Consider the following 16,994-nt stretch of genomic DNA (forward strand, 5'->3'; position numbering starts at 1 on the left):
TCTCATTACATAAAGGACAAGCAATGCAGGTCATTCTTTGTAGCACGACAGTATGGGGTCGTAACACTCACCCACCCACATGCACCACCTGCTCTCTCTCTCTCTCTCTCTCTCTCTCTCTCTCTCACAACACCCCAAACCCCCATTTGTGTTCACCCATGTGCACACACAAAAGGAATAAAATGTAATGAACATTTCAAACTGATTAAAGAGGAAGCTAGAAGTGTTTGACACAAGGGACACCCACCAAAAAAACTTCCCCCCTGAGAACTGAAGAAGCATGAGAAAGTAAAAAATACATTAAAACATATTTCCACTCAAACAGTGGCATTCTGATTGATTTACAAAGGTGTCAGTTTATATACAGAAATCAAGAATACATTGCTTAGCTCAATTCTCTTCAGACAGCGTGTGCACATATGTCACTAATGTGAAATACTCTTGCAGCCCACTTTGGCACCACTGACTGAAACTCATTACATGGGCAGGGTGCCTTTGGTCCATGAGAACAATATATACTAGACAGGTGGGCAGTATGGCTAAAAATGAATGAGTATTTTGGCAGCGGGTTTACATTGGGTTAATATCTTCATGCAAAGGTGTGGCCATCTGTATGCAGAGCATAATAACTTGTTGCTTTCCTAATGACCTTGATACAAAGCTATGGTCACCTCCGACAATAGCAGACAAATGATAATGCTCACAATAGGCTAAGCTGCCAGAATGTTTTGCAGTGCAGATACAGTGCCCCAAATGCCAAACAATAGCCCAAACCCGATGAAAAGATAGTCCAGCACCAGCACAGTCTTTGAGACATCCTCTCTAAGGGCTTTCATATGGAAGAGAGCTGGCAAGACAAATGCCAGCATGCAGCAAACACTATTCCCGATCAAAGATAAGAAATCCCCGAACTGTGGCACAGTTACAGCACACCATGCAGCCCCTAGAACAATTGTGGCTCTCAAAATCATGCTTGGGCACTCCCTCACTAATCGTCGTTCCACCACTTCATACACTGGATACATCATCACAGGAAAAGTAAAGAAAAGGCCCACACACAAGCCTACCTTCACAATTGTTGTCTTCCAGCTTGAGCCCAGATTCAGTGTGACTATGTCGAGTGTTTCATCCCCAAATGCAAGGTAACCCAGCAGCCCAAAGACCATGTAGAGGAGAGTAATGCACACCATGGCTAGCCCAAGTACCCTGCCAAACTTTTTCCTGTCTTTCATGGAGGATTCCAAGGGCAAAACAAGGCCGAAACCCTCAAAGGCATAGATGGCAACCCCAATGGCAAAAGGGAGGGTGCCCAGACCTTGATTTGCAGCTATGGTGGCGATGCCCTTTTCTGTGAATGTCATCACATCTTGCTGCATCACCACTGCCATGGCCAGGGCGTTGGCAAGGTCGGCAGCAATACTGAAGGGGGCAAGCTTGGTGAGGGATCGGATGGATGCAAGGGCAACCTGCAAAGGGAAGATGACCCATATGTAACCTTCTTTTGATGAGAAAAATCCACCTAGGCGACTAACCTCATCCATGGTTTCTGCTAGAAGCCTCTTCAGAACTGGCAACGATTGCATGAGATCGTGGTTTACCATAGCTTTATCATGGACCATAGCTGTTGGAGATGGGTTGTTGATGGTGGACAATGAAGTGTTGGCTTGGTTGCTGAAAACAGAAGCCAAATTCTCACCAATGAAGATGAAGTAAGCGACGCAGAAGGCGCCCTGGCTAAGGACCACCATGGAATCCACTGCGATCCTTCCCCATTTACCATATAGAAGGAAACCCAGATCACTGAAGGTGCCCACATGGTGATCTCCATCTTTCTCAAGCCTTTTTCTAGACCAGACAAGGAGCATCATACAGTAATAGCAGGCAAGTCCTACTGTAGCCAATACAAAAACAGAGAGAAGCCATCCGGTTCTCTTGAAAGTGTAAGGGAGGCCCAAGACGCCTGCTCCTACAATGGAGATGATGATGTTGCCAAACGCCTTTCCTACTGAAGAGAGATGATGACGTTGGTGGGAGTCTGGCATGCTTACCGGGCTGTATGGTAGCAGTGGCGACGATGGATCGGCACCGTCGGCTTCCTTCGAGAGGTGCATTCTCTACGCCTCAGAGCAGCCTGCCGTTGCCACAGACGTCTTCCTCGTAGCACACGCGAAACCGGAAAAGGCTACCAAAGGCAGTGTGTACTTTCCTCTTTTATTTTCTTATTTTGTGTGGAGATTAAACATACTATATATGTGTGTGTGTGTGTGTGTGTGTGTGTTTCGGCGTCATGCATAAAAACAAATATGTGCGCAAAACGTTTTGTGGTTTTTTTTTCATTAATTAGTGGTGGGAGGGACGGCAAAGGTTCGAGATTTGTTAATCTGATTAAGGTTGAGAGGCGTAGGTGGCGGTAGGTGGAGTGGCTCATGCATGCTGGACATGTGTCATTCTCCTCCGACGTGACGACTCTTGAAGCTTTTGCTCTCGCCGTGGAGGCACTTGCCTGTCTTGGATAACAATCGGGAGAGGGGTGCAGTTCAAGCTGGACGAGGAGCATGGAGACGGGAAACCGGATGAGTGTGATGGTAAAGCACCTTTGGACCAGGCAAAACTGATGGGGCAAGTGAGCAGGCCAAGGCGGAGCTCGATCTACTCGACGATGGAGAGGGTGAGGAAGGCAGTGCCTAGGGCGGTGACACCCATGCCTATGCATTCAGGAGATCTGCCAGCCCCAACGTACGCCCATTCCTTGAGCTGCGTACACCCGTACCTTCTGCTAAGCCACACCCATTCCCTCCCAAGCAAACTTATGTGCCTTCCTTAAGAAAATGCTTGTACCTTCCCTAATCAGTGCATGTATGTTCCTTCATAAGAGTATGCTGGTTCCTTGATCTACGTACGCTCGTATCTTCTCTAAGAGAACGCATGTACCTTATCTCATGAATGAGAGCAATGAGCATTAAAAGGGAATAAATTTCATTAAAAGCATCATCAAGGGAATTGAAGAGGGGTACAAACAGGCTACCACTCTACAGTCATCAAAGGAGAATATTAGGGGGCCGCTATCATTCCTATGCATTTAGGAGATCTGCCAGCCCTAGCGAGCATACACCCATTCCTTGAGATGTGTACACCCATACCTTCTCTAAGAGAATGCCCGTACCTTCTACTAAGCCACACCCATTCTCTCCCAAGCGAATGTCTGTGCCTTTCCTAAGCGAATGCTCATACCTTCCCTAATCAGTGCACGTTTGTTCCTTCATAAGAGTACCCCATTCCTTGAGCTTAAGAGAAGGCCCGTTCCTTGAGCTACGTATGCCTGTACCTTCTCTAAGAGAATGCATGTACCTTCTCTAAGAGAATACATGTACCTTATCTCACATACGGATGTACCACCTTCAAAAACAAAAACAAAAATAAAAACTTTTCAGAGGGAGATCCAACACTATCACTCTCCACATTCATGCACCTACGTTCAAGGAAATTGGTGCGAAACAACCCTCTATTCGACGATGCAGAACCTTCCTACGTGTAATTGCTCATGAGACCAGACCCTTCGATCAAGATAGTGTGGAGTCAAACGATGCTAGTCCTCGACAGCTCCAGTGTGACAGTGAGGAGCATCTTAGCATGGGACACACTACCCCTGAACTAGACATAGGAGGGTTGGCAACCCAATGCATGATGAAAAACAGGTAGAGGGAGAGGAGACACACACACAGGAGCAAACCCTAATGTATATTGCAAACCCTAACCATAGAGGGAAGCCATCTCCCTTCTCACATAATGCATAAAGCCATCATCCATAATACACAACACACACTATGTGTTGTGTCCACACACCGCTAACCCTAGCTAATGTCCACACACTATGACCAGCTGGACGCGGTTATTTATGTCTCACACATGCTGCTACCTAACATGCCAGCACATAGCACAGCTGGCACAAGCTGACATCGAGCTTGAATCTCAACAGCCCCTCTCAAGCTCATGATGTACTGCCATAGATGAAGATGTATATCAAAGCTCTCAACACTCCCCCTCAAGCTCATCCCACGTACTCCTAACATAGTACGGAAGTACTCAAACTTCTCCCTGCTGCTAAGTGGCTTTGTAAAGATGTCGGCCACCTGCTCTTCAGTCTTCACATACTGCAAATCCACTGTACCATCCAGCACTTTCTCTCTCACAAAATGATAGTGGACCTCTATGTGTTTGGTCCACGCATGAAAAACTGGATTCTTGGCCAACTGTATGCTGCTCATGTTGTCACAATGAATGACAACCTTGCCATCAATAGGCTCACCCAATCAGCCAAGAGACTCTTTAACCATACTCCTTCACATGTAGCAATGGCTGCACCCCTGTATTCACCCTCTGTACTAGATAAAGCAATAGTAGGTTGCTTCTTGCTACTCCAACTTACCACTGCACTTCCAAATGTAAAGGTATAACCTCTAGTAGACCTCCTGTCATACGAGCTACCTGCCCAATCTGCATCTGTGTAGCCATGTATATCCAAGCCTTTACCATGCTCATAAAGAAGACCATAATGTGCAGTGGTCTTTACATATCGCATAATGCGTCTCACTGCATCCAAATGAGGTTTTCTGGGGTTCTGCATAAATTGGCTTACTAGACCCACAGCATAACTGAGATCCGGGCATGTGATAGTCATGTAAATAAGGCTTCCAACCATCTTTCTATACATAGATGGATCATCCAACTCTTCACCAAAATCAGCCTGCAACTTCACATTCTGCTCCAAAGGTGTACTCATTGGCTTACACCCTGTCATCCCATATTTTGCCAACATATCCAATGCATATTGGCGTTGCACTAACCATGTACCTGCATGGTCTTTGATCACTTCAATTCCAAGAAAGTATCTCAATTCACCCAAGTCTTTCATGTCGAACTGCCCACTCAATGCCTTCTTGACATGCATAACATCCTGTGACAATCAAGTCATCCACATAGATGACAAGTAAGACAATCCCATGATTTGTTTTCTTCACATAGAGTGAAGAGTCTGCTGAAGAAACTTGAAATCTAAGGGAGATAAGATATCGGCTTATCTTATCACTCCAAGCACGAGGTGCTTGCTTCAAACCATATAATGCTTTCTTTAATCTGCATACATGAGTGGGATACCTCGGGTGTACATATCCTTCTGGCTGTGCCATATAAACTTCTTCTTGTAGATCACCATTTAGAAATGCATTTTTCACATCCATTCGATGCATTTCCCAACCATTTGCTGCAGCCATAGCAATGACTACTCTCACTGTTCCCATCTTTGCAACTGGACTAAATGTTTCATCATAGTCCAAGCCTTGGGTTTATGCATAACCCTTAGCTACCAATCTCGCTTTATGGCGCTCAATGGAACCATCTGACTTGCATTTCACTTTGTAAACCCATTTGCAACCAATGACATTTTTGCCTTGTGGTAAGGCAACTAAATCCCATGTTTCATTATGAACCAAAGCGTCCATCTCAACATCCATTGCCTTCTCCCATACATGCTTCCCAATAGCTTCTGTATAGCATGTAGGTTCCACATGCTTCACCAAAGAGGTCATATATGCGTAATGCATAGCAAAATCACGATATGTCAACCTGTCAACTGGATACCTGACCCTTTGGGATCTCCGCAATGCATGCGGATCACTCTGAATACCTGTCACTCTAGCATGTGGAGGCACATATCTATCCTGCCTTTTGCACCAGGTGTGCGTAAAACTGGTATGCCAAGTTCCTCATCCAAACTCTCTGATAACTTGTAATGCCAATTCCTTTAACCTTCTTCTTCCCTTTATCCACAGCACTACTCCTAGTGCTCACACTCTCATGTCTCAAGCGTCCTGACCATGGACGTATAGTGCTACTCTCAGACTCTGCTGGCCCAGACATAGAAATAGAACTTGCTTGTGGTAAGTTCACATGCACATCAGCATCAAGGGAATCAATGACACCCTCATCCTTTGCTTTGTACCAACTAGCAAGTTCATCAAACACCACATCTCGTGAGATAACCACTTGCCTAGTTTGTGGATTGTAACATTTATATGCCTTGCGATCCTGTGCATATCCAACAAACACACACTTTTCTGCCTTAGGATCCAACTTCCTCCTTCTCTCGTCAAGCACATGTACATAAGCTATGCAACCAAACACTTTGAGGTGTCCAATGTCTGGCCTAAAACCTGTAAGCCGCATCTCTGGCGTACTTCCATATATGGCTGCTGTGGGTGTCTTATTAAGTACATACACCGCTGTGGCACACGCTTCTGCCCAATAATAATCTGGCATGCTCTTTTCATTGAGCATTGCCCTAGCCACATCACAAATGACTCTATTCTTCCTCTCAGCAACACTATTTTGTTGAGGTGTATACCTGCAAGTTAACTGCCTTCTTATGCCATGCTTTCTCAAGAAATGCTCAAAAGCATGTGAGGTGTATTCACCACCTCCATATGTCCTCAAACATTTTATCCAAGAGCCATATTGCTTCTCTGCAAAAGCTTTGAAGTCCATAAACTTTCCCAACACTTCACTTTTCTCTCTGAGAAAGTAAATCCAAGTCATTCTGCTAAAATCATCAATGAATGTCACATAATACAAACTGCCTTTAATGGATGGGTTTTGTGCAAGACCCCATACATCGCTATGAACTATCTCAAGTGGCCTGCTACTCATGTTGCCTTCTCTAGGAAACGGCAACCTTGCCTGCTTTCCAAACTGACAGGCATCACAAACATGCATATTCCCATCATACTTAAATCTAGGCAGCCTACTAATAATGCCTCTTGCCTGCATGTTCTTTAACCTTTGTATGTTCACATGTCCAATCCTCTTATGCCACATGTCAATATCATGTACCACATTTCGGCTTTTAGAGAACATGGCTGATTTCAACTCAGGAATCCCAGCATCCAACTTAAATAATAACCTGCCTTCTTTCTTGCCTTTGGCAATGACTCTACATCCATTTTTGAAATCCTTGTTGAAATTAGGGCATTGTGATGAGCTATGGTGGATCAAACACTAGAATCAACATCATTAACAAAGTGATTAGCAAATAATTAAGACGTGATTAGTAATAAATAATTAAGACATAATTAGTGGGTAATTAACAAATAGATTAATGTAGGCATGGATACTCAAAAACCAACAAATTCTCATTAGGGCAATGTATAGAGTTTACATCACGCATCAAATCCCACTGATTTCTCCTTGATTCACTCCACCTCTTTTCCCTGATTCTCTCCACCTCTTCACTTTTCCCAGAATATCTCCACACTTCCCAGAATATCTCCACACTTCCTAAATCTTCTCATGCACCCTTTATTCTCTCCCAGTAGATTCTTCTCACCTTTTCACAGGTTCTTTCACATTTACATCTTCTCTTTTACAGCCTCTAACCAAGGGCTTGTTCCCGCACACACCTATTCACTTATATTTTCAACACCTCCCCTCAAGTGAATACTCTCTAGTACACCTTCAAGTGAATACTCTCTAGCGCCATGACAAGTCATATGGTTTGATGCTCCAGAGTCCATATACCAAGTTTCATCACTTTCACCATTCGTCATCATAGATCCCACAACATGTTTCATGGCAAACAAGTGATTTGCACTGCCATCATTACTGCTTGATGCATAATTTCCACCACTTGTATAATTTTCACCATGTTGTGCATAATGTCCACCATGTTGTGCTCTACCCCCTCTCAAATCATTTTGTTTGCGGAAGCAATCACGTGCCATATGACCAAATTTCCCACAGTAATGGCATTCCACATTTTGCATAGATGTTTGTTGGCCTTGCCAACGTCCTCTACCACGAGGATTACCTCTGCCTCTCTGAGGTGTATATCCACGACCACCTCTAGCACCATATGTAGGCTGAAAATTCTGTTGTGGTGACCTGTCCTGCCATCCACGACCATTACCACGGCCACGTGATGCAAATCTCCCCCTGCCTCTCTAAATCCCCTTTGTGAATAGAAAGCTTGATTTCTGCCATTATCATCATGGCTAGTAGATGCATCATGAAAAGAGTCACTGAGTTTGATTTCCTCAACAAGCAAGAGTGAAACCAACTCATCAAAATCTGGTAAACCTGTACTCCGAACCGAGATGGATGTATCAAAAGTCTTATACTCCTTGCCAAGACCACGCAAGGTAATGTCTACCAAATCATCATCAGGCATGGGGGCATTGATTGTTGTCAATGCATCTGCATACTTCTTTATCTCTTGTACATAATCATGGATGCTCCTTCCTTTCCGTTTCACATTATGAATCTGTTGTCGCAAAATTGAGACTTGCAAGCACTAGTGTCTGTATCAAACAGCTTTACCAATGTATCCCATGCATCCTTGGGATTCTCAGCATCATGTATATGTATGAGTATAGCATCCGAGATACATATAGACAGATAATGCAAAACTTTGTATGCTCTTTCTGACCATTGCTTGTGAGCTACAACCACCTGTTTTGCTGTGTAAGTTGTCGGGGTAGTTCCGGCTCTGGCTCAGCACCTGTAATAAGATTCCAAAAACCTTTTCCCTTCAGAAAACTTTTAATCCTGTACTTCCATGCTTGGAAGTTCTTCCTATCCAATTTTTCACCCACAATTTGTACTGGGTTGTCTGACATATTTGCTCAATGCAAATGCACCTTCTGCACACGTCCAAATCTGTAAACAAGCCTTCCTCAGCTCAACCACACTCTAATAAGTGTTCTAGATACTCCAAAGTACTCAACAAACTTCACTTTTGATGTAGAAAATCAAACTGATTGCATCCAAAATGAACTGGCATACGCAGTCCAAGGTACCCTGTTTTGGCGCGCTTTCCAAGGCTTCAAATTGTAATGTATTGGTTCAATCAAGTGTGGATAACTTGCACTGACACCTAAACAAGCTCAATGTTGCATATCAACACCAACCAAGGTGCGTACATACCAAATTTGTTAGATCCCCTTCTCTGTTTTGAGAAAAAACCAGTAAAACCAAAAAAGACTAGTAGTAAAATGGCTCTAATTTCTTCAATGCTTGTCCAAATTGGGAGACCAGGCATTCATTAGCTTAGCAAAAGGAATTAGACCAATTGTTTAAGATGAGAGAGTAATTAGCCGATTAATCACCCTCTGTTTCACTAATCACAGTAGACAGCCTATTTAATCAGCTCATTCCCAGCTCCATAATGCATAATTGCTTCAACCAATCATGTAGCTTCCTTCTCAAGTGTATGTACCACACAATTGCTAAGTCAATTTTGGAATTTATCAAACACAACACTTGATTTGTGGCCTCCACTTAGCAAAAATGTGAAAAAGTGCTCTGTTTCTGCATATCTGGCTACGCCGCCTGCTCCTGAGGGAATTTGGGATGTTTGTAGTGGTAATTGAGAGCATGTATAGTTTCCTAACACTCCAAGGCATGTGTACAACCCATCAATTGTCTGATTTTTAAAAAAAACTAGCTCTAATTTCATAAAAAATGGACCTCTTTTCTCTGTTTTGTGAGAGCTTCAAAAACAGCAATTTTTCAATCACTGAAATGCATCTTACTTGCTCCAAATTCATTGTAGGGCTTGCACATGAGTTGTTCATAAACCCTAATAGAGAGCACCAGGCTCTGATACCATGATGAAAAACAGGTAGAGGGAGAGGAGACACACACACAGGAGCAAACCCTAATGTATATTGCAAACCCTAACCATAGAGGGAAGCCATCTCCCTTCTCACATAATGCATAAATCCATCATCCATAATACACAACACACACTATGTGTTGTGTCCACACACCGCTAACCCTAGCTAATGTTCACACACTATGACCAGCTGGACGCGGTCATTTATGTCTCACACATGCTGCTACCTAACATGCCAGCACATAGCACAGCTGGCGGCACAAGCTGACGTCGAGCTTGAATCTCAACAGCCCCTCTCAAGCTCATGATGTACTGCCATAGATGAAGATGTAGATGAGCTTGGGCTATCAAAACTCTCAACAATGCATACCTACCCTTGATCAAGTCCCTAAATCCCCTACGCATTTGCAAAGAAGTCTTGCGGTAAGGCTCAAAAACTTTATCCTAGGAAACACACAATAAGACGATCCATATCCCAGGGACAAGGGTATGGAATGCTAGCCAGAGAGAGGGGCCACACCACCACTAGAGCACAAACCTGAGATAGGACAAAGCACGAGTAGCTTGGTCCAGACTAATCCAGTAGTTTAGGAGGCCATGCCAACCACCGGAATGACCGACTCATACCAAGACCACAGATCCACTCACTAGGGTCTATAAACCTCCTATCAAAGAGAGAGAGGCCACCCTGAACAATCCTATCAACACGTGGCACCTAGGACCTTGCGGAATGTATCTTGGCTACCCTATGGGACCTTAGGAAGTATAAATCGGTCCTCCATTGAGGCAAGGACCATTGATGGTATACTATCTGCCCAGTCCAGCTCCCCCGCATATCTTACCCCAACCCAAACCATCCCTAGCCATGGTAGGATTGAATCTGGAGATATTAAGGATAGCCATGGAAATAGGGAGAGGGGTAGCTATAGGAATAACACCACCAACACCGGTTCAACACAGGGGCCTAAACAAGAGAGAAATAAACTTGCCCATATTTCTAAATTGATCACCAAGTTTGATGGAGTTGGAGATCCCATATCGTATATGGAAATGTTCAATTAGATTTGAGAGGCATTTGGCCATGTAGATGACCAGGTCAAGGTGAGTGCCTTCGGCCTCACCCGAGATGGAAAAGTGGGATAGTGGTTTTGATCACTGAAGGTAGAAGGCAAAGCCACCTTTGAAGCCTTGAAAGAGGCCTTCAAAGTGGGATACCAGACAAGGAGACCAATAGAACAACTACACAACATAAGGCAAAAGGATGGAGAATCCATCAGGGACTATAACGACAGAGACAAGTTCTTGGATGAAAGGCTGATCGGGAGACTCCTAGAGGGCCTTGAAGATGTACCCTTAGACAACTCCCTATATGCCCTAGCCCACACCTCCTTTGAGCAATGCTACAAGAGTGCCATGGACTTTGAGGACAATTTCAAGAGAACTCGTTCTTGAGAACTACATGAGGGCACATCGGAGGCATCCTTCAAAACTACTAGCACCAGATCCGAAGGGAAAGGGAAAGATTCCTCATCAGGACAATAGGGGGAACATATGGCAGCCTTAATGCAGCAAATGACCCAACACTGGAGAACAGGTCAAGGCCGGGATTGGGTTGGGCAACCTCATCTTTACCCAAAGAAGGAATTAGTATGGTGCCTAATTTGTTGAGGTGACCATACCAACATGGAGTGCCCACACTTGAGACCCCAACCCACTCTCTATTGTGCTTACTGCCAAAGATGGGGCAATCATGAGACCACCAATTGTTACCACCAAAGAGCTGCGCAAGCACCAACCCTACCCCTAAACCCTAGACAGTTGTTGGCCTTGCTAGCACCATCACTACACAATGCACCTCAACAGGCCATGAAGTGGCTCCGAGAGGAATTCTTAGGGTGCCCGAAGTGCCCTTACCACCCCCGGTACTACCACCGCAACCGCCATTACCTCGAAGCACCCCCGTTCGCTAGCAGAGATCTTCAAAGAAGGTGATAAGGGGGAAACCGCTAACACTACCACAGTATTGCAGAAATAGCACATCTTATCTTTTGTCCATTATGACAACTAACAGTCACTTGAAAAACAAGGGTCGACATCCCCACCTCGTAACTGCACATCACATTTATGACCCTTTTCCCAATGATGGCAATTTACCATGCTAGTCTTTGGAACTCTCCTAATAGCCCACTTTGTATCATGAATTTCTTTTTCCATTTCTACTAGTTGTTTGTATGTATCATGCTCTAATTCTATCATTGCATCCTTTGGCTTTACAGACTCCACCTGGTTTACTATCACATATACATTCTAGTCTATGACTACAATTAGCAACATTTTCTTCTTCTCCTTGGTGAAGAGGCCTCTTTGCTCGAATAGCCTTCTTCTCCCTCTTGAATTTTATCATGTTTGTAAACATTGGAGTTCCCATCACTGCATCACCAACTATTCGTGAAGTGGCTCTAGGAGAGATAGACTGGTCTTTTTCCTTGAAAAAGTTCTATCTATTAGCATTTGAAGATCAGGTCCACTACAAATGTATTTTCCCTTTATGAAAGCTAGTTGTCGAGCACATTGCAAGATTGCATTTATCATATCTGTGACACAAGCATCATAGAGGCTAATTTTGTGCTAATAACCCTCTCCTGCTAGCCAACTCCCATGTTTTGATTTCATTAGATTAGTCTTGGGAACCAATGCACTGAGCTAGCTAATCAAGTTTTGCAATGCTCTGGTCAATTAGTCTTTCGACTCTGCATGACCATTTGCTTTAGCCTGCATAATAAATATATCTATAAACACCATGTTTTGAAATTTCCAACTACAATATATGAAAGTACTAGGAATCACTTACTTACTAAGCTTCAACAATCCTTGGAGCTCTTGTGCCATCTTAGAAAACTCTTTCTACAACATGTGTTCTCCCACCTTTCTATCTTCATTTATAAATGCTTTCAAAATTAATTCCCTAGCAATAATTAACTAAATCTTTCTCAGACCTACAATGTGGTCCATGTTTACTACTAAAGCAACAAGGTCTTTTGTGTTTCTCAAAGCTGCTCTACACATCCCCTTTGTACCTCATCCCCCGCTATATAAACAATCTGTTGTGGGAAGAGGCTTTGGGCATAAAGTAGTTTACACCACACACTAAGCATATCCCCACACACATAGGAACATGCTTACAAAAGAAGCATTCCAAGTTCCCAAAACTACCCATTTCCAAAGATCCCTTTGGAGGAGACTTCAATAATTGCCCTTTCCAATAAAGTCTCTTTGGAACCTTTGAATGGGCAAGGAACAAACATCTTTCATTCATACACTGATAGGTTCCACCACCACAAAAGCTTTTTCTTAGAATAAATGTTTTGTTGGATCTGGTTGGTGTCTGTGGTTTTGTCCATGCATTTACATTATACTTTTGTTCCATTCCCTCCATCCCTTTTCCATTTATCAATTCATAAATAGAATTCCCAACACAAAGCTTGGGTAGATCAGTCACTTTACTCTTGCATCCACATTCTTCCACTAACTTTCTTAGGAGATCAGTATGGGGAAGAATCCGAATTATTTGGAATGCTGACACTGATTCTTAAAATATAGTCTCTACTTCAATATCTAGGACAATGTTTTCATCGCATGATCCTTCTTGTCTGACTTCCTCATCAATTACTTTGTGAAAGAATATCACTCTATCAAAATTTCTATGGCACAAAAAGTCAAAAGTTTTACTTTATTACAAAAAGAAAAAGGGAGTACTACTCACATTGGAGAGTTGAAACCCCCACTTTGTTATGTTACATTGGTGTTACAGTGCAACCAACAGGGAGGTCGAGCTCTTGTCCTATGGCATCACGAAAGATATCATTGACAAAGAGTTTGCTCTTGTGAGGGCGGCTTGGGCCGGGTAGTTGGAACCTACTGATCAGTTGGAATCAGCCGGGCAGTCGGATTCAGATGAGCAATTGGATTCAGCCAGGTAGTTGGATTCAGCCATTTTTTGCCATTCTATGGTCCCCGTGCACTCGATCTTCACGCTGTCCCTTCCCCACCCTAGATCCCATGGTTCTCCTTAATTAACCATGTCACTTAGTGCTGAGGGAGGCAAAGGTGACCATAGGCATCAATAGCTCATCACACCTAACTTTATTTTTCCATCAATCTTATGTCCCCAAAAGTTGCGCCCTCACCTCAGTTTGAACAAAAGCACCACCGTGAGGAGTTTTCCAGAGCGAGATGATAGAAGGAATCCTTGAGAGAGCCAGTAGACGTGTTGTCTGATAATGCTCCGACTACCACTGCCATCTCGATCGTGCTTATTAAATTTTGATTGCAATTCGGCTTTAATTTTTTTCTTTCTAAGATTAAATATCTTTAATTGTGGATTTTGGACTTAATCCAAATCTAGATATCCAGATGATAATGAATCCAAAAAGTATCAAATCCGGATTGAATTTGAATCCAGACATCCTGAAAGTTGGCGAATACGGATAGATTCCAAATCCGAACATTCAAAAAGTTCATGGATCTGGACTGATTTCAAATCTAGACACTCGTAGAGCTCGTAGATCCAGATTGATTCCAAATTTGAAAATTGGAGGATCCAGATAGATTCCAAATTTGGATATCCAAAAAGTTCATGGATTTGGACTGATTCTGAATTTGGAAAGTTTGTGGTCTCGGATTGATTTCGAATCTGAACGTCTGGAAAGTTAGCGGATCTGGATAGATTTTGAATGTAGACATCCGAAAAGTTGGTGCATCTAGACAGATTCCGAATCTGGACATCCAAAAAGTTGGTCGATCCGGACTGATTCCAAATTCGGACATCTGGAATGCTGGCAAATCTTGATTGATTCCTACTCCAGATATTCATAATGCATAGTGCATCCGGATGGTCATAGTGCATAGTGCGTCTGGATGGTTATAGTTCATCCAAATCCAGATTGAATTTGAATCCAAGCATCCAAAAAGTTTGCGGATCCGGACAGATTCCAAATTTGGACATTTGAAAAGTTTGTGGATCCAGACTGATTTTGAATCTAGACATTCGTAGAGCTTGCACATCCAGACTAATTTCAAATTTGAAAATTGGCGGATCTAGATAGACTCTAAATCTGGACATCCAAAAAGTTCGCGAATTCGTACTGATTCTAAATGTGGACATCCGAAAAGTTGGTGCATCAGATAGATTCCGAATGCAGACATGTGAAAGGTTGGTGCATCTAAACAGATTTTGAATCTAGACATCTGAAAAGTTGGCGGATCCGGATTGATTCTAAATCAAGACATTTGGAATGTTGGCAGATCTGGATTAATTCCTACTCTAGATATTCATAGTGCATAATGCATCCAGAAGGTCATAGTGCATAGTGCATCCATATGGTCATAGTGCATAGTGCGTCTGGATGGTTATTGTTTCTCGTTTATTTCCCTCGTAGCGGAATGGCAAGACAGCAATCTATGGTGACAGACCAGTCAGGCAATGCCATGGGAGACGTAAAGTCACCCACCAAAGTTTCCATGTACAAACACCAACTCTCAATGGTCATGAGGACACAAAGAACACCACTCTACTGAGCAAACCTTCACTCTCACTCTCTCAGTTCTCACTCTGCATCTATCCACTAACTATCTCACTCACTCTCCCATTCTCATAGACAGCATGTTCAATAGAATAGAGACACTAGAGACTTAATCCACATAATGTAGAGAACAACACAGAACAACAATGAAACGGCAAGCTTGCTCTTAGTTATACTCTAGAAGCATTTTAGATTGATACATAGCAATTGCCCATTACAGACTAACATTTCCTGAGTACTATCACTATAACAAGCTTCATGAAACAACTATCAACTATCAGTTGAAAGCATGCTATGACTGCACCCTTTATACATTCCATCAATCTGAGCATCTATCTCTATTCCTACCTAACATTGCATTATCCTTCGTCACTATCTATAGTGACTAGTTTCCCTTTTACGCCGAGTCTTCTTGTGCTCATGACATGGGGAGTGTGTTGCCACCCAGTGCCTTCTGCCCCACCACTGAGCTGCTGGGCGCAACACCTGGCATGCTCGGTGCTTGAGCTTCTGCTCCCAAACCAGTTTCCCTGACAAATTTCTCTTTGAATATTATGAACATCTCCGGTGGAGTATGGTCCGAGATGTATATGTCATCTGAGTAGGTGGCGTGCTTTTGCATCCTCTTTAGTTTTTCTACCTACTCTGTGGTGTCTTTTGGTCAAAAAAATTTATCACCGGTCTATGTGGGGTTTGCCCTAGAATTTTCTTTTTTTCCATTGGTATCGGCCTCCACTCAACCTGTATAGCTTCTTCATACTCTACTGGATTATCTGTAGGTGAGCTTTGCACCTTTTCTTCTTTTGGGTCTCCGGTACCCCACTTCCATACATTGACACTTGTGGGTGGTTGCATTCTAGGTGGGAGCATCCTCCTTCCCTCCGGTGTTTGTGAGAACAAGAATTGTGAGCATGGGTGTTTGGGGAAGAGGTTTCCTGGTAAGGATTGACCTTATTCTGTCTATATTCTAGAAATATGGTGGTAGCTCTTTGTTAGCCCTCTGTGGGCCCTTCTTCTCTCAACTAATTCTCATTTTCCATGCAGTGCTACATTTCTAATTCCATAGCGTTTAGCTCATTGATGGTGTCTATTTCAAATTTAGTACCTCTTTCAAGCCTTTGTTTGTACTCCTCTTCCTAATCTCTGGCCTTATCTCTATCTTGGAGGGCTTCTCTCAATATATCTACATATTCTCTTGAGGCTGTAGCATACTGCAACTCTTGTTGCAACACCTTATTTCTTTCAACTAACTTCTTCGCCTCCTTTTCTCAGTGTTCTGCTTTCCAAGTGGTGGCCTTCAGTGCTTGTGCCAAATTATCGTCCTCATTTTCCACTTTCTTTCCTTTTCCTTAAGTGCTTGTTTTGGGGGACTCTTGGCCTATTGGCTGTGCTGGTGCTGTTGTTGTTGCTGTTGTGGCTATTGTTGTTGTTGCTACGGCTCCTTGTCTGCATCATCATCTTTATCCAGGTCATGAATGACCTGTTTGCAATTTGCAAGAAATCTGTTCCTAAATTTCTATCAGGGCTTGCAACACCTAATCTCAGACCTTGCTGAGTCTAGCCTTTACTATTTTTATCATCGTTGCTTTGGTGTCTAGTGGTAGGCACATAACTTCTTCTTCATCTTGGTTTTTCAGGGCTTAGGCTTCTGATTGCGCTACAACCACCGTTGTTGTGTTTTCCATCACTTCATCCTTCAGTCCTTGTATGGTATCAACCCATACCTTTGCTATCTTCCCCTCACTCAA

At 43.2% G+C, this 16,994-nt stretch overlaps 1 protein-coding gene across 1 annotated transcript; it reads right to left on the bottom strand.

The window, feature by feature from the left end:
* Positions 1 to 283: 283 nt before the first annotated feature.
* Positions 284 to 2,192, bottom strand: LOC147623045 (amino acid transporter AVT3C-like). The gene has a single exon (XM_086821076.1). It carries the CDS (start codon positions 2,109 to 2,111, stop codon positions 711 to 713), a length of 1,401 nt encoding a protein of 466 aa, XP_086677202.1. The 5' UTR covers positions 2,112 to 2,192; the 3' UTR covers positions 284 to 710.
* Positions 2,193 to 16,994: the final 14,802 nt, after the last annotated feature.

This window comes from Cibotium barometz, chromosome 27 (genome assembly GCF_041138505.1).
Source record: "Cibotium barometz isolate CiBa-2024 chromosome 27, ASM4113850v1, whole genome shotgun sequence".
Taxonomy (NCBI): Eukaryota; Viridiplantae; Streptophyta; class Polypodiopsida; order Cyatheales; family Cibotiaceae; genus Cibotium; species Cibotium barometz.

What these genes read in the sequence shown, in the direction of transcription:
- LOC147623045 (XM_086821076.1), bottom strand. Translation starts at nt 2,111, where the DNA reads ATGCACCTCTCGAAGGAAGCCGACGGTGCCGATCCATCGTCGCCACTG.